We start from the raw sequence: 17,935 nt of genomic DNA on the forward strand, positions 1-17,935 counted from the left end.
ATACTATCCCCTGGCATGTCAAGTTGCATTCTGAAACTCCATGGGACAAGACTGTCTTTTCAAGTCGCTCAAGGTTGGCCCAACATCACAAATCTTAAACGTGGCCCTATCATTTTTAAAATTCCGTCTTCACATAAGTAATCGCCCCGACAAATGGCAACGCCAACTCTCAAAGCAAGAAAAGGAAAAAAAATCGCTTTCCTCACACTCCCATTCTTCCTTCCTTTCCTGAGTGAAGAAAAGAGACATAGGAATTAACTCACCACAGATTTTCACAAGACACTCTTAACACCACAAAATCCAAAACCGAATTCTCATTTTCATCTTGTTCTAACACTATCGTTTCTCTTCCATATCTATTTCCCTTGCCTACACCAAACTTTTCTGTCCTCCTCTGCCTAACCTCCTTTCAAGGTACCTAAATAGAATTAAATAACCTCTTTATCTCTTTTTTTTACCTAAATAAAATTAAATAACCTCTTTATCTCTTTTTTTTTTTTTTTTTTTTGTCTTTCTTTCTGCACCAATAAGTTTACATGGTACGTTTCACTACCTTCTACTTCAGTTTTTCTTTTTTCGGACTCCATCGACCTGGTTCTGTCTTTGATCTTGCCTTAGGGTCTTGATAAGAACAGTGTTTATCCTCTACCCTTTTGCTTTAAAATCTTGATGTTCACTCTATTAGTTTTTTTTATTCAGGTGGTATAACTTGTCAGCTCTAGATCTGTTATTCTATTGTTGTTTCTATTACCAAGAAGGGCTGTACTTTTTGAAGGTAGTTAGATAGTAAAAACCCCAGATACTGGAAATTTTCATTGAATTAATCGGTTGCGATCTATCATGTAAGTGCTTTTCGTTTGCTGCTTTTGAGTTGAAACCAAAGAAAAAGGGGGCTTTTGGATCTGACCCAGAAGTTGAATTCTGCTTTTGATAGTGTCTTGAAATATGCAAACAAGAGTTGGGTCGGTTGGGTCGGTTGGGTCATTAGATGAAGGCAAGGATCCTGTGGTAACAACTAGGACAAGCCAATCTAGGACTTTGCCACTAAGAGTACTTCAGTTATTTGGTTTATTTCTTGCTCTCTGTATTGCCTTTTCGATCATTAGTATATATACAATCCGGCGCTTTGGAATTTATAGTGTGGTAACTACGGTTAAGTCTAATTTTGTGCCTTGTGTTGAAGAACCAAATAGTTTGGATCATTGGAGAAAACCTCCGTCGAATTTGCTTCACTCAATGAGTGATAAAGAGTTATTATGGAGAGCATCTTTCGTGCCTCAGATAGAGAAGTATCCATTTAATAGACTTCCGAAGATTGCTTTTATGTTCTTGACCAAGGGGCCATTGCCACTTTCTCCTCTTTGGGAGAGGTTTTTGAAGGGGCATGAAGGGCTTTATTCTGTCTATATTCATTCGCTGCCATCCTTCAATGCCGAGTTTCCTCCTTCTTCAGTTTTCTACAGGAGACAAATCCCAAGTCAGGTATGCTATTGAAAATGTCCATTTCGTTCATATTAGTTTTCACTTTGCTTCTGAATTTTGTAAATTGTTTTAATCATCTTTGTTCTTTGTCATGTTAAGAAACCCTCCACCTTTATTCCTCTGTAACATGGTTTGTGTGTTTTTTTACATGCTTATGTACATGATGATGAATTATTGTCCTTATTTTGCTCTTATTCTGTTTAGAACTTCTCTTATTTAGCTTCAGTGCCAAGAGCAATAATAGCATGCTTGGATGTCGTATAGAATTTTGTTATCTGTTTCTTAACTGTTGGAGAGGTTAGCATTCTTACATAATTACATTCAGAAATTTTGTTTTTGAAGATTAGACTTAGAACTGCTACCATTCATGGCCTCTCGCTCTTAACCCTTTTTTTTTTTTTTTTTTTAAAGAAAAAGAAAAGGATGTTAGTTTGTGCCTCTCTTCAACTATCTACTTAGATCCCTGTTTGATTGGTTCTTGTGTAGCTGGATGGTTGTGTTTTAACTGTGCCATTTTGTAACCTCTTTGCAAATGAAGGAGTTGTTCTTGCATACAATACATATAGGCATACAACCTGATGTATGGTCATGATTCATGAACACAAAATAATATCTCTTTGATAAACACAAATAGGAAATGGCGTGAGATGTATTTAATTGTTCTGTAGCTTGCACTTTGAGATCTGTGTATTATATAGTCTGTTGGGTTGTTTTGTGCTACAAACTGCAACACAGGTATAAGAACCTCGTATTTAATTGTTCTGTGGCTTGCACTTTGAGATCTATCTATTATATATTCTGTTGGGTTTTTTTGTGCTTCAAACTGCACACCATATCATTGGTGCTTTTTGAACTGGAGACAAAGTCAATGCTGAAATAATCATGCAGGGTAACATCAGGTTGCTGCAAAAACTGTATGGTTTAGAGGCCTTTTAAGTAGTGAATGTGTGGGGAATAGGTTTGCTTTGGGAGCAGATAGCTATAACGTGTCAGCCAACTTGTAGGAGATGAAAAATTATTTGTGATTGAATTTCTCTGAGGAGATTTCACAAGTTTTAATCTTGGCTTCGAAATCCTGGTCCTTAAGTGGAACTAGGTGTGAAATAAATGATTATTTATTTGGGTTTCCACACGAAGATAGAAGAATCTGGTAGTTTACATGTTTTATTAAACTGAGTTCTGCTGGGTAGAATATAGACTAGGACAGATGAGAAAATCAGTGCTTACCCCCGTGGTGGGCTTTACAGTGCATAATCTTGAAAGTTGAAATTGTTACTGCAAAGTTTGTGCTTTTGTCTTTTTCTATTTCTTTAACTTTGTGTAATCACATGATGATAAGATGGGTTTGAGATAGCTCCCAGATATCCGAACATATAATTACAATGTAAAATGTCTCCTTTTCAAGTACACCTGAGTATGTTAATGTGGTTGCTGATTTTTTTTCCTCCCATCAGTCATGATTAATAATTCTTTGGCATTTGTTTTAAAACTGTTCAGATATAGTTTTTCTTTTTTTTCCATTTCTTTTGGGTGTTGAGGCGTTCCTGATTTCTTTATTTGCTCCTCTGCAGGTGTCTGAGTGGGGAAAGATGAGTATGTGTGATGCTGAGAGAAGGCTCCTTGCCAACGCCTTGCTTGACATATCTAATGAATGGTTTATCCTCCTCTCTGAATCTTGCATACCTTTATACAATTTCAGTGTCATCTACCACTACATAAAGAAATCCAAGTATAGTTTCATAGGTGCATTTGATGACCCTGGACCATTTGGTAGAGGACGTTACAATGAGAATATGGCTCCTGAGGTGAATGTCACCCAGTGGCGTAAGGGGTCCCAATGGTTTGAAATTAACCGAAAGCTTGCAGTCAACATAGTGGAAGATATTACATACTACCCAAAGTTTGAACAGTTCTGCAGACCAGCATGTTACGTTGATGAGCATTATTTCCCCACCATGTTAACAATTCAGGCACCAAACCTCTTAGCAAATAGAAGCATCACATGGGTAGACTGGTCAAGGGGTGGGGCTCATCCTGCTACATTTGGTAGGGCGGACATTACAGAAGAGTTCTTCAAGAGACTCTTCGAAGGTCATCAGTGCAGGTATAATGATCAGCTGTCTTCGATTTGTTTTCTTTTCGCCAGAAAGTTTGCTCCAAGCGCTTTGGAGCCTTTGTTACAGGTAGCACCAAGGGTGTTGGGCTTCTAACTTCCAAGTGATGAATGAATAAAACCTGACAGTGGCAGATTTAGATCCTGAAGCAAAATCTGAAGTGGAGATTGGGTCGATGAGACTATGGTAGCATTCCCGGTACATTCTATGATCTCATTACGTAAGTGGGTCTTCTTTTTTGTCTTTTGCTTTTATAAATTTAACCCTCATCAGTCATATGATATGGTTTCTGACTTTGTATACTCTCCTAATTCTTTGGCACTCCCAAAACCATTCTGTATATACAGAAAATTGACTCCCAACGGTTGTGGTATATTCACATTTTTGTATTAAGATTAGAATAGTTAGGACATTAGATAGTGCATTGTGTTTTGGTTTGTGCGCTTTTCACTACCCTCTCTTTTGGGATTAGGTTGAACTTAGAATATGGCATCATGTAAAAACGTTGGCTATGATTATGATTGAATGATTTGGTAAGGGAACATAATTATGTTAAAAATGCATTTTCTTCCTTATTGTACTATTAGCGGGGTCAGATCTTCACCAAAATTCACCCAAATATCCCTTTTTCTTCTTTAATTCTGTAAGTAGTTTTTTTTTTTTTTCCATGAAACGAAGGATGACAAAAAAAAAAAAAAAAGCAAATGAAAAATCTTTGTCCAAGTCTGAGATCTGATCTGATACCATTGAACAAGTTTTAAGAAGTTGGTGAAGAACTGATCAGATAAAATCGTGAGACAATTTTCATCCTTATCTTTAATTATAAAGAGTGCTTATTAGTACAGGAAACCGTGAAGGTTTTCTGTCGTGAAAAATGAAACGGCATAAAAAATTATAACAGAAGAAATTGGAGGGTCGTGGGAGTTGGAAAAGCCATTAAGCATGAAAGTTGGACCGCTTCTCATCTTTTTTGCTTTGGGTTTTGTCTTCCGTCTCTACATTTTCTTTGTTTTAAGCTTATCAGTTGTGCCAGTATGATAATCCATTGTTATTATGCCAGTATCTTTTTGTTGTCTCATGATTTTTTTTTTTTTCAGCATTTGGTTTAGAAACTTTTCTAAAATTTCATTTTCTAGTAGTTCGAAGAGAATCCACATTTCTGTAAAAAAAAATTAACGAGAGCAAGTTTGGCAAAGGAAAAAAAAATGGAAAATATATATAAAAAAAAGTTAAATTAGTTTTTTCAAATTTTAATCCATAGACAAAGAAATGCCACTTGGGTAATAAAAAATATATCATCAATATTTTCAATAAAAAATAAATTTGTACATGTCAAAAATCACGGTCAACATAAGTCAACGTTGTAGAGGAAGTTTCTGGAATTCATCTACTACTGCAGAGTATACACCTGTCTTTCTTTGCTTTGCTTCCGATTTCAAAAATTAAAAAAAAAAAAAAAAGGGACCTCCAAGTGTTCTCCTCCGGATGGCCCAAACTCCGCCTCTAACCGTGTGATTTTTTGTGGGACCCTCAATGAATCCGCATCATTTCAGTTAGTTTCGAGGCCGTGGTTTTTTCGTCAATTGCGGTCTGCCTTGCCCAGTGCACCGGCTTCTCGTGTCTTCTGTTATAACCATCGTTAAAGAAATCTCCTGCGCGTGTACACACGGGTGAATACCAAACCTCGATCATCACCCTGGCCTTTTTCAATATCCACTGGATGCGCGAGTACACAAAGCGCTCTATTACTCATTAATTCCACTACTCGCTTGAAATGACAGTATCAAATTCTAATCCGATGGAAAGAAAGAACAAACATTAACAGCGTCTAAACAACTGCGGTTTTTGGTCATTACAAAAAAACCGGGGTTAACTAAAAAAATTAAGGAAGTCCTTAGAGACGGGAAGATATCATTTATAATAATTAAATTATAATTAATAAACTATTATTTAAAAATTATATAAAATTTACATTTATAAATGAATTCATATAAATAATTATTGGTAAAATATAAGCCGTTACTATAACAATTTCCAGGCTGGAAGTCCAGGCAGCTGCCCGACCTTTCCCTCTTTTTCTCCATATATAGACGCCACCAATCCCACTACAAATTTATCATCACACATTTCGTCGCTATTTTTTTATTTTAAAAATAAAAGTTTTCTTTTAACGCTTAAGAATTCCGACAACAATGGCTCTATACAGGACTTCTTTGATGCTTGTTCTCGTCGCTGTTTGCGCCCTCATGGGTTCTGCCATCGCTGCTGACGCCCCAGCTCCAAGCCCCACCTCGGGAACGGGCTCGATCTCTATCTCCTTCGTCTCTGTTTTCGTCGCCGCCGCTATGGCTCTGTTTTTCGGATCTACTCTCAGGATCTGAAGATGCTATATTACCTCTTGTGGTGGCCTGTCCTTGGGTTGGCGGCTTTGGATGTTGTAGAAATGGTGCTCGGTGTTTCATTTATATACATATATGTATGTTTGTTTTAAATTTGGTTTGGAATTTTAGTGGTGGTAATAGTGGATCTAGGGAGTGAGTATATATATCATATAGAGAGAGAGCGGTAGCTATGTTATGTTCTACATAGATTATTGATGGTTGATGTTTGTACTTAAATTATTTCAGTATTTTTTATGGATTGATATCATTTTTATTATTATAATGTGAGATCGTTTGTTTTATTTATACTCCATTTGGTTCTTAATTTCTTGCGTTTTCTTTTTTTCTAGAAATTTCTTGCGTTTTCTCAGCAGCCAAACAACAGTAGCAGCATATTCTCTGGGACCACTGTCTTGGTCTTGCTTCGCTCTGAAGTTTGATCAGACCTTTAAGACAAATTTACCCTTCAAACTCCATTAATGCTTGGTAAATATCCTCTCTAATTCTATTCTCCAAATGATGAATGGGGTCACTTACTTTTTATGTTAAAAAAAAAAAAAAAAAGCCAGAATATGTTAAAAAATAACTTTAAAAACTTTTCACAAGTCTGGCAATGCAAGCTCTTATTTATTTAAATTATATAATATAATTATATTATTAAAAAAATTTAATCATTTATTATATATTGATAATTAATTGATAAATATTTGTAATTCTTGTGTATATAATAAATTGTTAACTTTTTTAATAACATAATTAAATAATATGGTTTAAATTAAAAAAAAAAAAAACATGTATGTAATTGTTCTATATAACCTTTTTTTTTTAGGTTTTTTTTTTTTGGTTGGAACATCCAAATCCTGAAGTTTGCAGCGTGGATGCGCACTCGCAAATTGGCGGTTTTTAAGGTCTTTTACTACTAATGATTCGAGATGTTCACGAAAAGTTAACGTTCTTTGACAATAATAATACCAAGTGGCTTCTTATTGGATTTTCTTTTCTTTCAAGAACGCTTTATTACAACGAACCAAACACAGAAAAGTGGTGGGTGTCAGACCATAACTTGAGTGCTTTGGAAAATTTAAGATGGTGGTTGATTGAAATTTTGATAAATGACTAAATCACACACTATTTTTATTGCATTCTGGAATCCGGAGCATTTTTCTTCTTCTCCACCGAGAATGAAACCCCTTCTTTCTTTTAGTTTTTTTTTTTTTTTTTTTGATAAATTAGGCTTATTTTGATGTTTTAATGTGGGCCCTATATTCAATTTTAAGTTATTTATATTCCAATCAACTAATCATGTAGTGGTATTTTAATTGCCAATTTATGAACTAATTTGAAGTCAATTTGGAGATAATCTCTCTCAAAGGAGTTACATGTCAACTTCTAGATTTGACACAATACATTTGCTTTGTCCCGTTTGAAGCTGCATTGAACTACATGGAAATTTTGAGTATTATTTGGATTTCTTTTTATTTGGTCTTACGGAAGAGACAGGTCAGGATCCCGTCAACATTCTTTCAAAAGAATTAGGCACAATCTTGATACTTAGAAATACGTTGATGTATCTATTTTATAACAAATATTTATAAAATATAAAAATTATTATATTGAATTTATATCAATATGTAAAATATGAAATATATTTTTTATTTTTATTAAATTTATATATAATTTTTTAAAAATTTTAAATTATATCTCTTTTATAATTTTCATATATTTTTATGTTGAATTTAAAATTATTAAATTTGCTGAGAAGCTTGACGTGTGGTTAAAAATCACGATTTCTCATCGATTGCCATTGGCTAAAACAATGATTCCCATTGTGTTTACAGGCCAGGAAAAACCAAGCATCTTAACTGCGACAGTAAACCGAAGCTCTTTAGTTTAGCCAAGTAAAAGAAGTCTCGGGCTTTTGGACATTGCAAATACCGTCCATTGCGTTCCCTATGGAGTTTCATTTTCTTTAACGTTCTTTTTTAACTTTATCGACGTCACGTGAACATTTACTCATAATAAAGCGTTCGTTCATAATCATAGTGCCTCGGGCAGGCGGTCGTGACTCTCATGTTAGTTGGAAAAGATGTTGATTTTGTTTCTCAAAATTTTGTTCTCTTCCTCACTTATTTCTAAATTCTAAGCATTCATTACTGGATTATTCCATGAAGAGCAACTGAACTGTAGAGTGAAGTAACTCTTTAAGAAACTTGTTTTCGCTCAAATTGGTCGTATAATGGGATTAAGAAACTTCTGAGCAAACTGTAGTGAGTCCAACTGTTGAGCTACTAGTGAGTCAGTTTATGGGGAATTTACTTATAACCCAAAAGTAGTAGAAGTTGAGAGCAGATAAAAACTTGGATTAATTTTAATTCTTTCATTCATCTCACAGATGAAAAGGTCATCATTTTCACAGTTCAAACCCATCTCTCATCCTCAACAGAAAGACCAACTGCCTTTGACGTCATCATCATCATCTACATTGCAATAAAAATAAACACCTAAACTGCTCCTTCCATGCTTTCTATTCAGAGTCAGATTCCATGTTGCCCATAGCCTTTAAACGTCTTGGTCTCTGCATAAGATTACATTCAAAAGATTTCAACTTCAAATTATTACAGAGGCTTTATATCTCGGAATGAGAGGGTAAAAAAAAAAGGGCAATAAACCAAATCCAATTAAATTATATGGACTAACTCAAAAACCATATTTCTATTTATTTGGTACCTTCTTTGAGATCTTTTTCTCCCTGACCTCGTATCGCTCAAGGGTTAAATCACACAGCCATGCCCCCGGACTTACCAGCTGCAAAACAAAATTTTCCCAAGTTGGAATTTTCAAAGGCATATGTATAAACTATTAAGCTTGGATCACAAAAATCAATATTCTTTCAAAATTTTAAATTAATATATAAATAGTGTAGCAAGAAAAAGAAAAACAAATAATCAAATATTATTGCTTGTGTTTCTTTGGCTGGCCAATGTGGTCCACGCTGGAAGACAATTCAACCATTCAACCACCGCCTCAACAATGCAACAAACTAGAATAATGCAATTATGCAAAAGTAACCCGACAATGAAAGTATATTGCCGAAATGCCCCAGAAAATGATGGGTCCCGCAGCTGGCAGTACCTTCTTTTGTTGGTTGCTCTTCATTTATAAAATTAAAATTACTATGATTCGGGTATAAGATCAATACCGTACACCTGTCACATCACGCACCGTTCACAGAAACTCTTTTTCCTTAAACACGTGTATGTTGACGCCATTCATTTTATTGTCTCTTTCAAGACATTCGTCATTCGACTGCTTCATAATTTCTAAAAAAAAATTAAAAATTTTCTTTCAATAAGTGCAAAAGAAAAGTTATTTCACTTTTGACATTCAACAACTTTCTACATTTGAAGCCGTTGAAGAATCTGATTCATGAGAAGTAAAAATTCCAGCATTTTATCGTGAAATCATGCGACTGCTAGTGGTAATATTTATCAAGTTTTATCACTGCAGTTGTTTATCATTTGAAAAATCTAAAAGAGCACATGAAAAATAGTAACAAAAAGCAGTGAAAGTTAAATTATATCAGGACAGCTAATAAAAATACGCTGACTCCTGCACAAGTATTTACAGGCGGTATTATTTAAAAAAAAAAAAAACTGTTTGGTTGAAAAATTTTATCCAAGGACACTCATTATATTATACTTTTCAAATTTCAAATTTTGGATAAAAGAAATTAACTTAGAATACTACTTATTTTACAGCCTTTTCACTGCAACAATTAAATAACAAAGAATCAGTATTTTCTTTCTTTTTCTTAATGCAAAAAAAAAAAATCAATCTAGATGGTCGGCGTGCAATTCGCAATTACAGCATATCAATAGTCAATAACGGAACACAAGAAGGGCACAACGCACAACAGTATCTAGGTCACAGCCTCACAGTCACATGGTTTCCAGTGGGCCAATAACAAACATAGGTCATTCTAATCAGGTGCTCGTCCACCCTACACGTCCACTATTACGTTTTACTTACTGTCGCTTTGCCCACTTCTCCCTGCGTCTTTTTCTATTTCTTTTTCTTGTTTTTTAGTAGCAAATTGCAAGTGGTCATAAATAAAAAAAATAAGAAAAGCAAACCAAGCCCTTATTCATTTATTTGACGTAATTCACAACGACTCTCCCCTACTCTAAAATGTTGTGCCTCGTCTATTCCCTATACAAAAAGCAAATTAATTTCACTTTCAAATCAAAGTATGACTAAAATTTCATTCGCATCAATTTTAAAATTTCAAAATTACGTGATTCAAACGAAATTAGGAATCAATTCAAAGAAAGGAGTAAGAGGAAGGGCTTACATTGAGGGTACGTTGAATACACTTGGCCCGCTTTTTGGGTCTTTGTGGCAGCTTAGATCCTTTAATGGCCATGAAATCTTCTTCTTTCTCTTTATTCGTTAAAGCAATCACGAATTTCGGTGGCCAAACGGGTGGAGCTGCCTCACCGCTCCCAGAAGACGAGCCACCCTTTTTGCTATCGTAAGCCGTCTCCGAAGATGCCGCTGATTTGTTGTTGTTGTGGTTGTTATCCTTGTTGCTGTGATGGTGGTTGTTATTGTCTGGTGAAGCGAATCCCCTGACACCACCGTTGATTTGACCTCTCATAGCACTGGAATTCTCAGAGTTCCTGTTAGCAAAATTTCACATCACGTAAGAAGAATACCTGAGACAAATATCATGGAAAGAATATGGCAAAAAAAAATAATATAATTGAAAAAGAATCAAGTGCTGTGAGTTTTGGGAAAGTAAGAAAAAAAAAAAAAAAGATGAGCTGTAACTGTAGAATTACAAATATAACCTTGGAGTGATCTAGATCGGTGGGTGAAGGAGAGTGGACAAAATCTGGAAAAGTATTGCGTAGAAAATGGGGGTGGGATTTTTTTTTTGCTTTCTTAGGGGAAGGTGAGATGTTGGGGTTGTCTTTTAAATGGGAGTCGTTAATTTCTTTCTTTTGATTAAAAGTTTGGACATGTGAGAGAAGAGACAGAGAGGAGTGATTCTCTCTCGATCTAAACTGCACAGCTGGTTGTTTTAGAAGGGTTTATGGCCGTCAGATTTAAGGCTTTTTGCTTTCCTGGTAGGGTAAGGTTATGTGTTGAAATATGGCTATGTATGGAGTCTAAAGTGCACCAGATTCCTAATCAAATTTGTGATCGGACGGCTGACGGGGGCTGTGGATCAAAAATTCAAAATAGACTTTTCGTGGACACATGGTGAGGTAACTGTCCATTCATGTTTCCAAGGAGTCCTCCATGGTGTTAGGACGGATACTTCGGCATCCTGGATCACGTGTGGTAAGGTCCAGAGAATCGTGCATATTATCAAAAGTTTCAAGCATGACAAGCACCATTTAGAAAACAATTACTAATAGCATAGAAGAAATGATGATAGCATCAAATAGTAATACCAATTATCAAAAATCAAAACAAGATCAAGACACTGATTTTCATCGGATTTTTTATGGAGCTTAATCTTGTTTTCATCGAAGATGGAGGGTGATGTAAAGGGAGACGACTAGTACTTTTAACATATCTACGCCAAACCATTAAAACCAAAGAATTAAAAACAAACAAAAAGCAATCAGAAAGAGAAACTCTTTTAAAACAGAAAAAAAGATCTCAATATCTCATTTGTTTTTGCAAGAAAAAGGATCACTATGAGTATAATTTCCCAATTATGGGTCATTGCAAATGAAAATCTAGTAAAATGATTATTCAAGCAGCACACAATCAAGTAAATACATGGAAAAAACACTTATGTATTCAACCCGGTCCTACTTGAAGCAACAACCTTATTTTGATCATACTAAATAAGATCCTCGAGGAAAAGCAATAGCTTTACACCCATGATTCTTATATGTCTATTTAAAGAAAATAATCACTAAATTAGCATCAACAACCTGCCTCAGTCAGATGTAAAAAAGCCTAAACATAGAAGGCGCCTTCAAAAACTCACCATGAGTTTCTCCTGAATCATACACTGGCCCCCACCTGACCAATTGGAGAGTGCACAAATATAAGCCTCGTAAAAATAATTCAGCCCTGATGCATCATATTATAAGTTCTAAAATCTTCTGATGATTCCGGATCCGACAAGCCTCTACAACACTAAAAATAGCAAATCGGAGGCTGAAATGTTTGTATACATATATGAGACCCATACAATGCAATAACCAACTAGTCAAAAGGCACATATGCAAATATCCATTCAAACTTCTGTAGGTTTTAGGAGTGTCGATGGAGCCAACTGTGCAGCTTATCTATTCCTGGAACAGAACTTTCCACCACCAGAAAAAAAAAAAAAAAAGAAGGATAATCGTCAATCGAAACCAAACATGTCAATTAACATATTATCCAACCTCTGAACAGATTGAGTACTTAAGACTCTCACAAAATTGAGGATCTTTGTAGCATGATTGAGAAGGCTTCGTTTCAGATCAAGCACAAGTGGATGCCACAACCAACAAATCTCCCAGTAAAAGGAAAATTTTTGTGGTCCTGTTTAACTAGGAAAATATTTGACCTCCGTAAACTTATTTTATCGAACGTTATATGCTATGGTCAAAACTTAATACAGTAGCAATTTCTGCTTTAAAGGAGAGAAAAGAAAAGGGTACAAGCATTTCAGAAATGAAAGTGGGACCCGAATATGTTGGATCTAAATCTTTATAGGAGTAATCATTTTAGTCGCGCCAATTTGAACCGAAACTCTAACGCCAAGCCAAGTGGCAAAAGAAACAAGACATCGAATTATCCAATACTACCATCCATTGTTACCACCATCCTAATCCCCCATCTCAGGGGAGCGTATATTACACGCGCACAACGTACAGAGAGAGAAAAGGTCAAAAGTAGTAAATAAACTCGTAAAAAATATAAATACACACTACCTGAGAACGCGCTGAGGTGGAGCCTGAGGTGAAGCAGGCCGTTGACGGAGGTTAAAATATCCATTCCCGTGATTGTTATTATTGCTTGGTCGATTTGAAGAGTCCTTGTCGACCCTCAAGACTCGGCGATCGACTCGAACCGTGGTTCGGTGAACCGGGCCGGACTGATCGTCTTTGACCTGGATCTTCATACACCTGAGACGCTTCCGGTTTCCCCACTGCAAGACAAAATCAGACGACGATGCCGTTTGCTTGGCCGGATCTGAGCGGGATCTTAACAATCCCCCGTCGCCTCCGTTTCTCTCTCTGCTGTAGTTGGTGTTGTTACCATTGTTATTGCTCCTTAACGAGTCCTTTTCCATCCTTTTCCGCACACCTGTCCCATCATTTTAGTAAAAAGTTGAAATTAAATATAATTTTGGATTAAACTTTCCATTCGGATGCGGCTTCTCTCAAAACTTCCTCGCAATTTTAAACAGAAGTTGTCTTAGCTTATCATTAGAATATGTGCATCGCACGGCTAGGAATTTCCACGGAAACTATGTTAAAAAAATATATAATAAATCTAAGGAGAGAAAGCCGCCTAAGCGTGAAGAGAAGCTGAAGACAGGAAAGGACGAGCATCGAGCGGTCTTTGCATCTTCGAGGTTAAAAACAAAAGGGTGACGGAAAGTTAGCAACTGCAATCGAGCGATTTTATAAGACAATAAATGGATTAACGAGGGAAAACGGAGATTATGATAATTTTAGTTGGGATTGAGGAAATTCAGACTAGAAATAGCCGCACTAAATTGAAAATTAGTTGAGGTGTTGGTAGAGGAACATACTTGTAACTTGGAAGAAAAGAGCAAGCAAAGCTGTCTTTGGTCGTTTTAAAATGTAAGTACCAGCAAAAATCATAGATTCAACATTAAAAAAAAAAAAAAAGGAAACCAGTTCACTTCGACAAGTTTTGAGGTTTTCTTTTTCTCTTGGTTTCCCGGCAACCGAACGGAAAGCCATTGGGTAAGCAGAAACGAGATGACCAACTAAAAAACAGAACAGACAAGGAAAGAAAATTCAACAGAATCGGGCATACATCACAGCAAAAGAAGAAAAACGTTTCTCAGTGAAGATTTAAGGAAGCGAAAATTAAGGATGGAGAAAGAATAAAGCGAAATCAAAACAAAGATCCAATCAGGAGGAAAAAACTTAGCGGAAAAGATCAAATTTTTCTTTAAACTGTTGAAAAAAGACATTGAAGGATTTGGAAGAAACTTGTGACTAAAATTCTAGGAAAAAAAAAACAAATAACACTGCCAAAGTGAAATTAAAATCTGAAAATTCGAACCCCCACGGCTCTCCAGAGAGATGGCGTGGACGTCGCCAGAGCAAGAAAATCTAACATTCTCGAAAAGAATCGGCTCTGTCAAAGAAACCTTCGATTCTCAATCAAACCCAAACTAGAGAGAACCCATTAGTAAAACACGGAGTGTACTGAAAAAATCAAAGAGAAAGAATAAGACGTTGGAGAGAAGAAATATAGAGAGGTTTTTTTTTTTTGTTTTTTTAGAACAAAAGGCTTGGTGTATCAATGGCGAGTCAATCATCTTTAGGAAGATTTAGAATCGGCACTCAGATAGTCAGATTCCTGATCTTATCGATGAGATAATGACTCTCATACCTGAATTACTCAGGCTCTGCCGTTACAACTTTGCTTCTTCTAGTCCCTTGGTATAAACACAAATCTACTACAGATTTTCAACGAAATAATGACATTTGAAGCCCTTTCTTCCGACTCTCATATGATGTAAGATTCTAATCTTTTAATATGTCAGCAACTGATCTGCCTGCTTGTAGATGAATTCAGTCAAAATTTCTTCTGAAGGTAGCTCTTCTTTGTTCGAAATGCATCTGTCAAACAAAAAGGGAACAAAAACAAATCATTTCCAATGAGCGAATCAAGCATGGCTTTTGTTACAAATCTCTTGAACTTGTATAACTTTTTTTCTTACAGATTCCAGAAATTTCAATAAAAGAAAATAAATCTTCACGATCAGTTATTAGAACCAGCAAAAGGTTTCTCAAATCTCTTCAATTGTATCTGCAGAAACAAAAAAAAAAAAAAAAAACGAAAATTATTCGTTAACAGTTATCCATTGAAAATATACAACGAAAATTCATCACAGTAAATCAACATATAATCAATCTCTGCTCTCAATTACACACCTAACAAATCCTCATAGTCTTCTCTCCTCTCTCTTTCTGCGTCTCGCTCGCTTGGTTTAGAATTTAGATCCTCAACATTTATTCATCAAACTATCATCAGTTTTTAGTTTTTCCTTAGGAATTTTCTGTTTGGTTGTCGAGAAAGAGGAAGAAAATAAAAAGAAACTAGCAGAGAGAGTAACAGGAAGGCTGTTTGTTGTTCTTCTGATAAAACGAAATGCTTTCTTCCGCTTTCAAAACCAACTCTTATACTTCCTCTCACCCTCCGTTACCACAAAGGTTCAGCACCCAGAATTCCTAACCGTTAATCATTAATCCAACGGCTCATATCGCCTTCTCTATTGGACCATCAACTCCGTCTCATCTAAAATCCCTGTTACGGGATTTTCATGTGCCTTGGTATCCGTAACTTTAACTCACGGCGTTAATAGATCTAGCGGAATCTTCAAACAGCGTTTAAATTAAAAAAATGTTTTTTAATTATTTTTCTCATATTTAATAATTTTGTTTTGTTTTAATTTTTCTCGCTGCCCAGGTGAGGTGGTGCTTAGCACAAGTTAAGTATGGTTGGTTAAAAACACTGGTGAAATAACCATGGTTAGTTTGCTGAACCTTAAGACAATTTAAGATTTAAAAAAAAAAATCTTGTAGGACAATTTGGTAATTCTTGTTTGACTTTTGGATTAAAGGATAATTGTGCTCTTCTAACTTTACTTCTCATTCGGTATATCGGTTTTTTCTATTTTTCAATATTATCATAACATCACGTGTAGGGATAAAAAAATAATAATAAGGGAAAATCAAAAATTAAAAATAAAAAATCAATTTGAATTGTAGTATTTCATTTAGTTTGATTTAATTTTGATTCAGATTTTGTTTACAATTTTTCATTTAGTTTCAAATTGCAAAATATTTATTTGATTGGATTAATTTTTATTCAATATGTGAAGCCTAAAATTATTCAAACTGAGTCAATTGTATTTTTTTATTAAATTTTTTATTGTGTTTATTTATATTTTTATAAAAAATATATTTTATTAATAAATTTAAGTAAATAGTTAAAAATAAAATTCGTTAAATTTTAATAAAAAAATGAAAAACATAGATAATACAAAAACATCTTATCAATAGAGAAGCAAATGATAAAAAAAATAAAAAATCTACATAGAAAGCATATTTATGTGTTGAAATTTAATGTCAAATTTGCTTAATAACATATTTTAAAAATAATTTATAAATTAATTAAATTAAATTTCAAGTTTTATTTATTTCACTTTGTAATTACTTATTAGCAATTTGTTTAATGGTAAATGAACCATGGTTTTACTTCAATAATCCATAATTATTAATAAATAATAACAAATTATTTCAAACAAATTATTACCAAAAATAAGAAATTAATTTTTATCATATTGGCACACTTACAATCATATAATGAAAATGTCATCACATGTGTAAACTTTGAAACTAATCAAGAATAGGAACAAAAATAATGAATATTGCATAGAGAACAATACCAAGAGAAAATTGGTCAAAAAACCTTGTTGACCATGCATAAAGACAAAGAAGAATTACTTTACAGATGGAGTTTGGATAAACATGAGAGAAATCATTGAAGTTCCTAAGTATCTAATAATGCACGTGACAAAAAAACTTGAAAACTTTAGCTTTAATATATATCACCAATATCTTTATATTTGACTAAAAATTTTGATTAAGTAAGATAAGATACTTTTAGACAAGGAAAAAAAAATGCTACTTATAACTTTATTTGTTGTATCTAGACTTAAAACAAAATGTCCTCTTATAAGAAAATTATACAAATTATAATGCTCGCTCAATATAATATAAATTGTTTTTTTTTTATCATTAAGATAGAGCTAGAGGAGCTTTAGTCTTCTAAAATTATATAATTTTTTTATATATTATGATCATATTTGATACATAATATTATAATAAAATAAAATTATATTATGAATATGATTAGATTAAATAATATCATTATATTTTATGTTTGATGTATATAAAGATTAAGATAAGATAATTTATTTATTTTATCAAAATTATCATTTAATAAAATTTATATAATTTAAATTATTATGTAATTTTTAAAAATGTAATTAAATATGTAAATTTAATCTTATAAAATAAAAATTATCTTATCGAACTTGAAGAAAATTGAATAATTATAAACTAAAAAGATATTAATTTTCATTGTAATTCATATCATTTTTTTATATACAAATAAAATATAATATAAAATTATTATCATCATATTTTATTAATAATTTTATGTATCAAATATAATCTATATATATTTATATTAAATAAATTTAAATTAATCTACTCAAATTAAATTTGTGCCAATTTTTTATTTTTATTTATGATTTCACAATTTAATTTTATATATTACAAAAAATTAAAATTATATTATTATTTCTCTCTCTCTCTCTCTATATATATATATATTACACATCCTTAAATTTAAGTTCGAATGCATTACGTAATGCGATTGGAGTTGGAGACTGAAACGCTCTTGAATTCAGTGAGGTAGGTTCCAAATGAGACCGACCTATAGCAGCAGCGCTCGCCATCCGTTCCTAACTCTTGGGCTAAAAAGCCTTCGTTCCAGTTTGAAAAGACAGAAATAACCATCATATATTTATTAGGGTCATGGTTTACAGGTAGAGGTTTTTTGGTCCACAAAGGTAGTACGATTTTTTTTTTTTTTGGGAGGCGCCTCTCGGCCCTCTCATGTCTTGTCAAAGGTGGGTCACGCAAAAAGAACAGGGAGGAGGAAATTTCCGAT

The 17,935-nt window shown here is 33.9% G+C and overlaps 2 protein-coding genes across 7 annotated transcripts; one reads left to right on the forward strand and one right to left on the reverse strand.

Annotated features, from left to right (window-relative positions):
- The first annotated feature begins 545 nt into the window (after positions 1-545).
- Positions 546-4,155, forward strand: LOC111302967 (glycosyltransferase BC10-like). The gene is made up of 3 exons (XM_022898910.2): positions 546-842; positions 935-1,482; positions 3,054-4,155. The coding sequence occupies exons 2-3, from the start codon at positions 946-948 to the stop codon at positions 3,690-3,692; spliced, it is 1,176 nt and encodes a 391-aa protein (XP_022754645.1). The 5' UTR covers positions 546-842; positions 935-945; the 3' UTR covers positions 3,693-4,155.
- Positions 4,156-8,334: 4,179 nt separating this feature from the next.
- Positions 8,335-15,539, reverse strand: LOC111302968 (uncharacterized). 6 transcript variants are annotated; one of them, XR_002691698.2, is made up of 8 exons: positions 15,127-15,354; positions 14,913-15,001; positions 14,582-14,811; positions 12,919-13,294; positions 10,329-10,656; positions 9,200-9,297; positions 8,705-8,782; positions 8,474-8,552 (listed from the first exon to the last, which is right to left on the reverse strand). XR_002691698.2 is itself a non-coding variant. In XM_022898913.2 (7 exons), exons 4-7 carry the CDS (start codon positions 13,278-13,280, stop codon positions 8,502-8,504), a joined length of 819 nt encoding a protein of 272 aa, XP_022754648.2. In that variant the 5' UTR covers positions 13,281-13,294; positions 14,582-14,811; positions 14,952-15,001; positions 15,127-15,539; the 3' UTR covers positions 8,335-8,501. The 6 variants fall into 6 exon arrangements, 3 of the variants coding, with proteins under 3 accessions (XP_022754648.2, XP_022754647.2, XP_022754649.1); XR_016326556.1 differs by having other exon boundaries at positions 9,184-9,297; XR_002691697.2 differs by having other exon boundaries at positions 9,177-9,297.
- Positions 15,540-17,935: the final 2,396 nt, after the last annotated feature.

Source organism: Durio zibethinus, chromosome 13 (genome assembly GCF_047325235.1).
Source record: "Durio zibethinus cultivar Kanyao isolate XHJ-2024 chromosome 13, ASM4732523v1, whole genome shotgun sequence".
Lineage (NCBI taxonomy): Eukaryota > Viridiplantae > Streptophyta > Magnoliopsida > Malvales > Malvaceae > Durio > Durio zibethinus.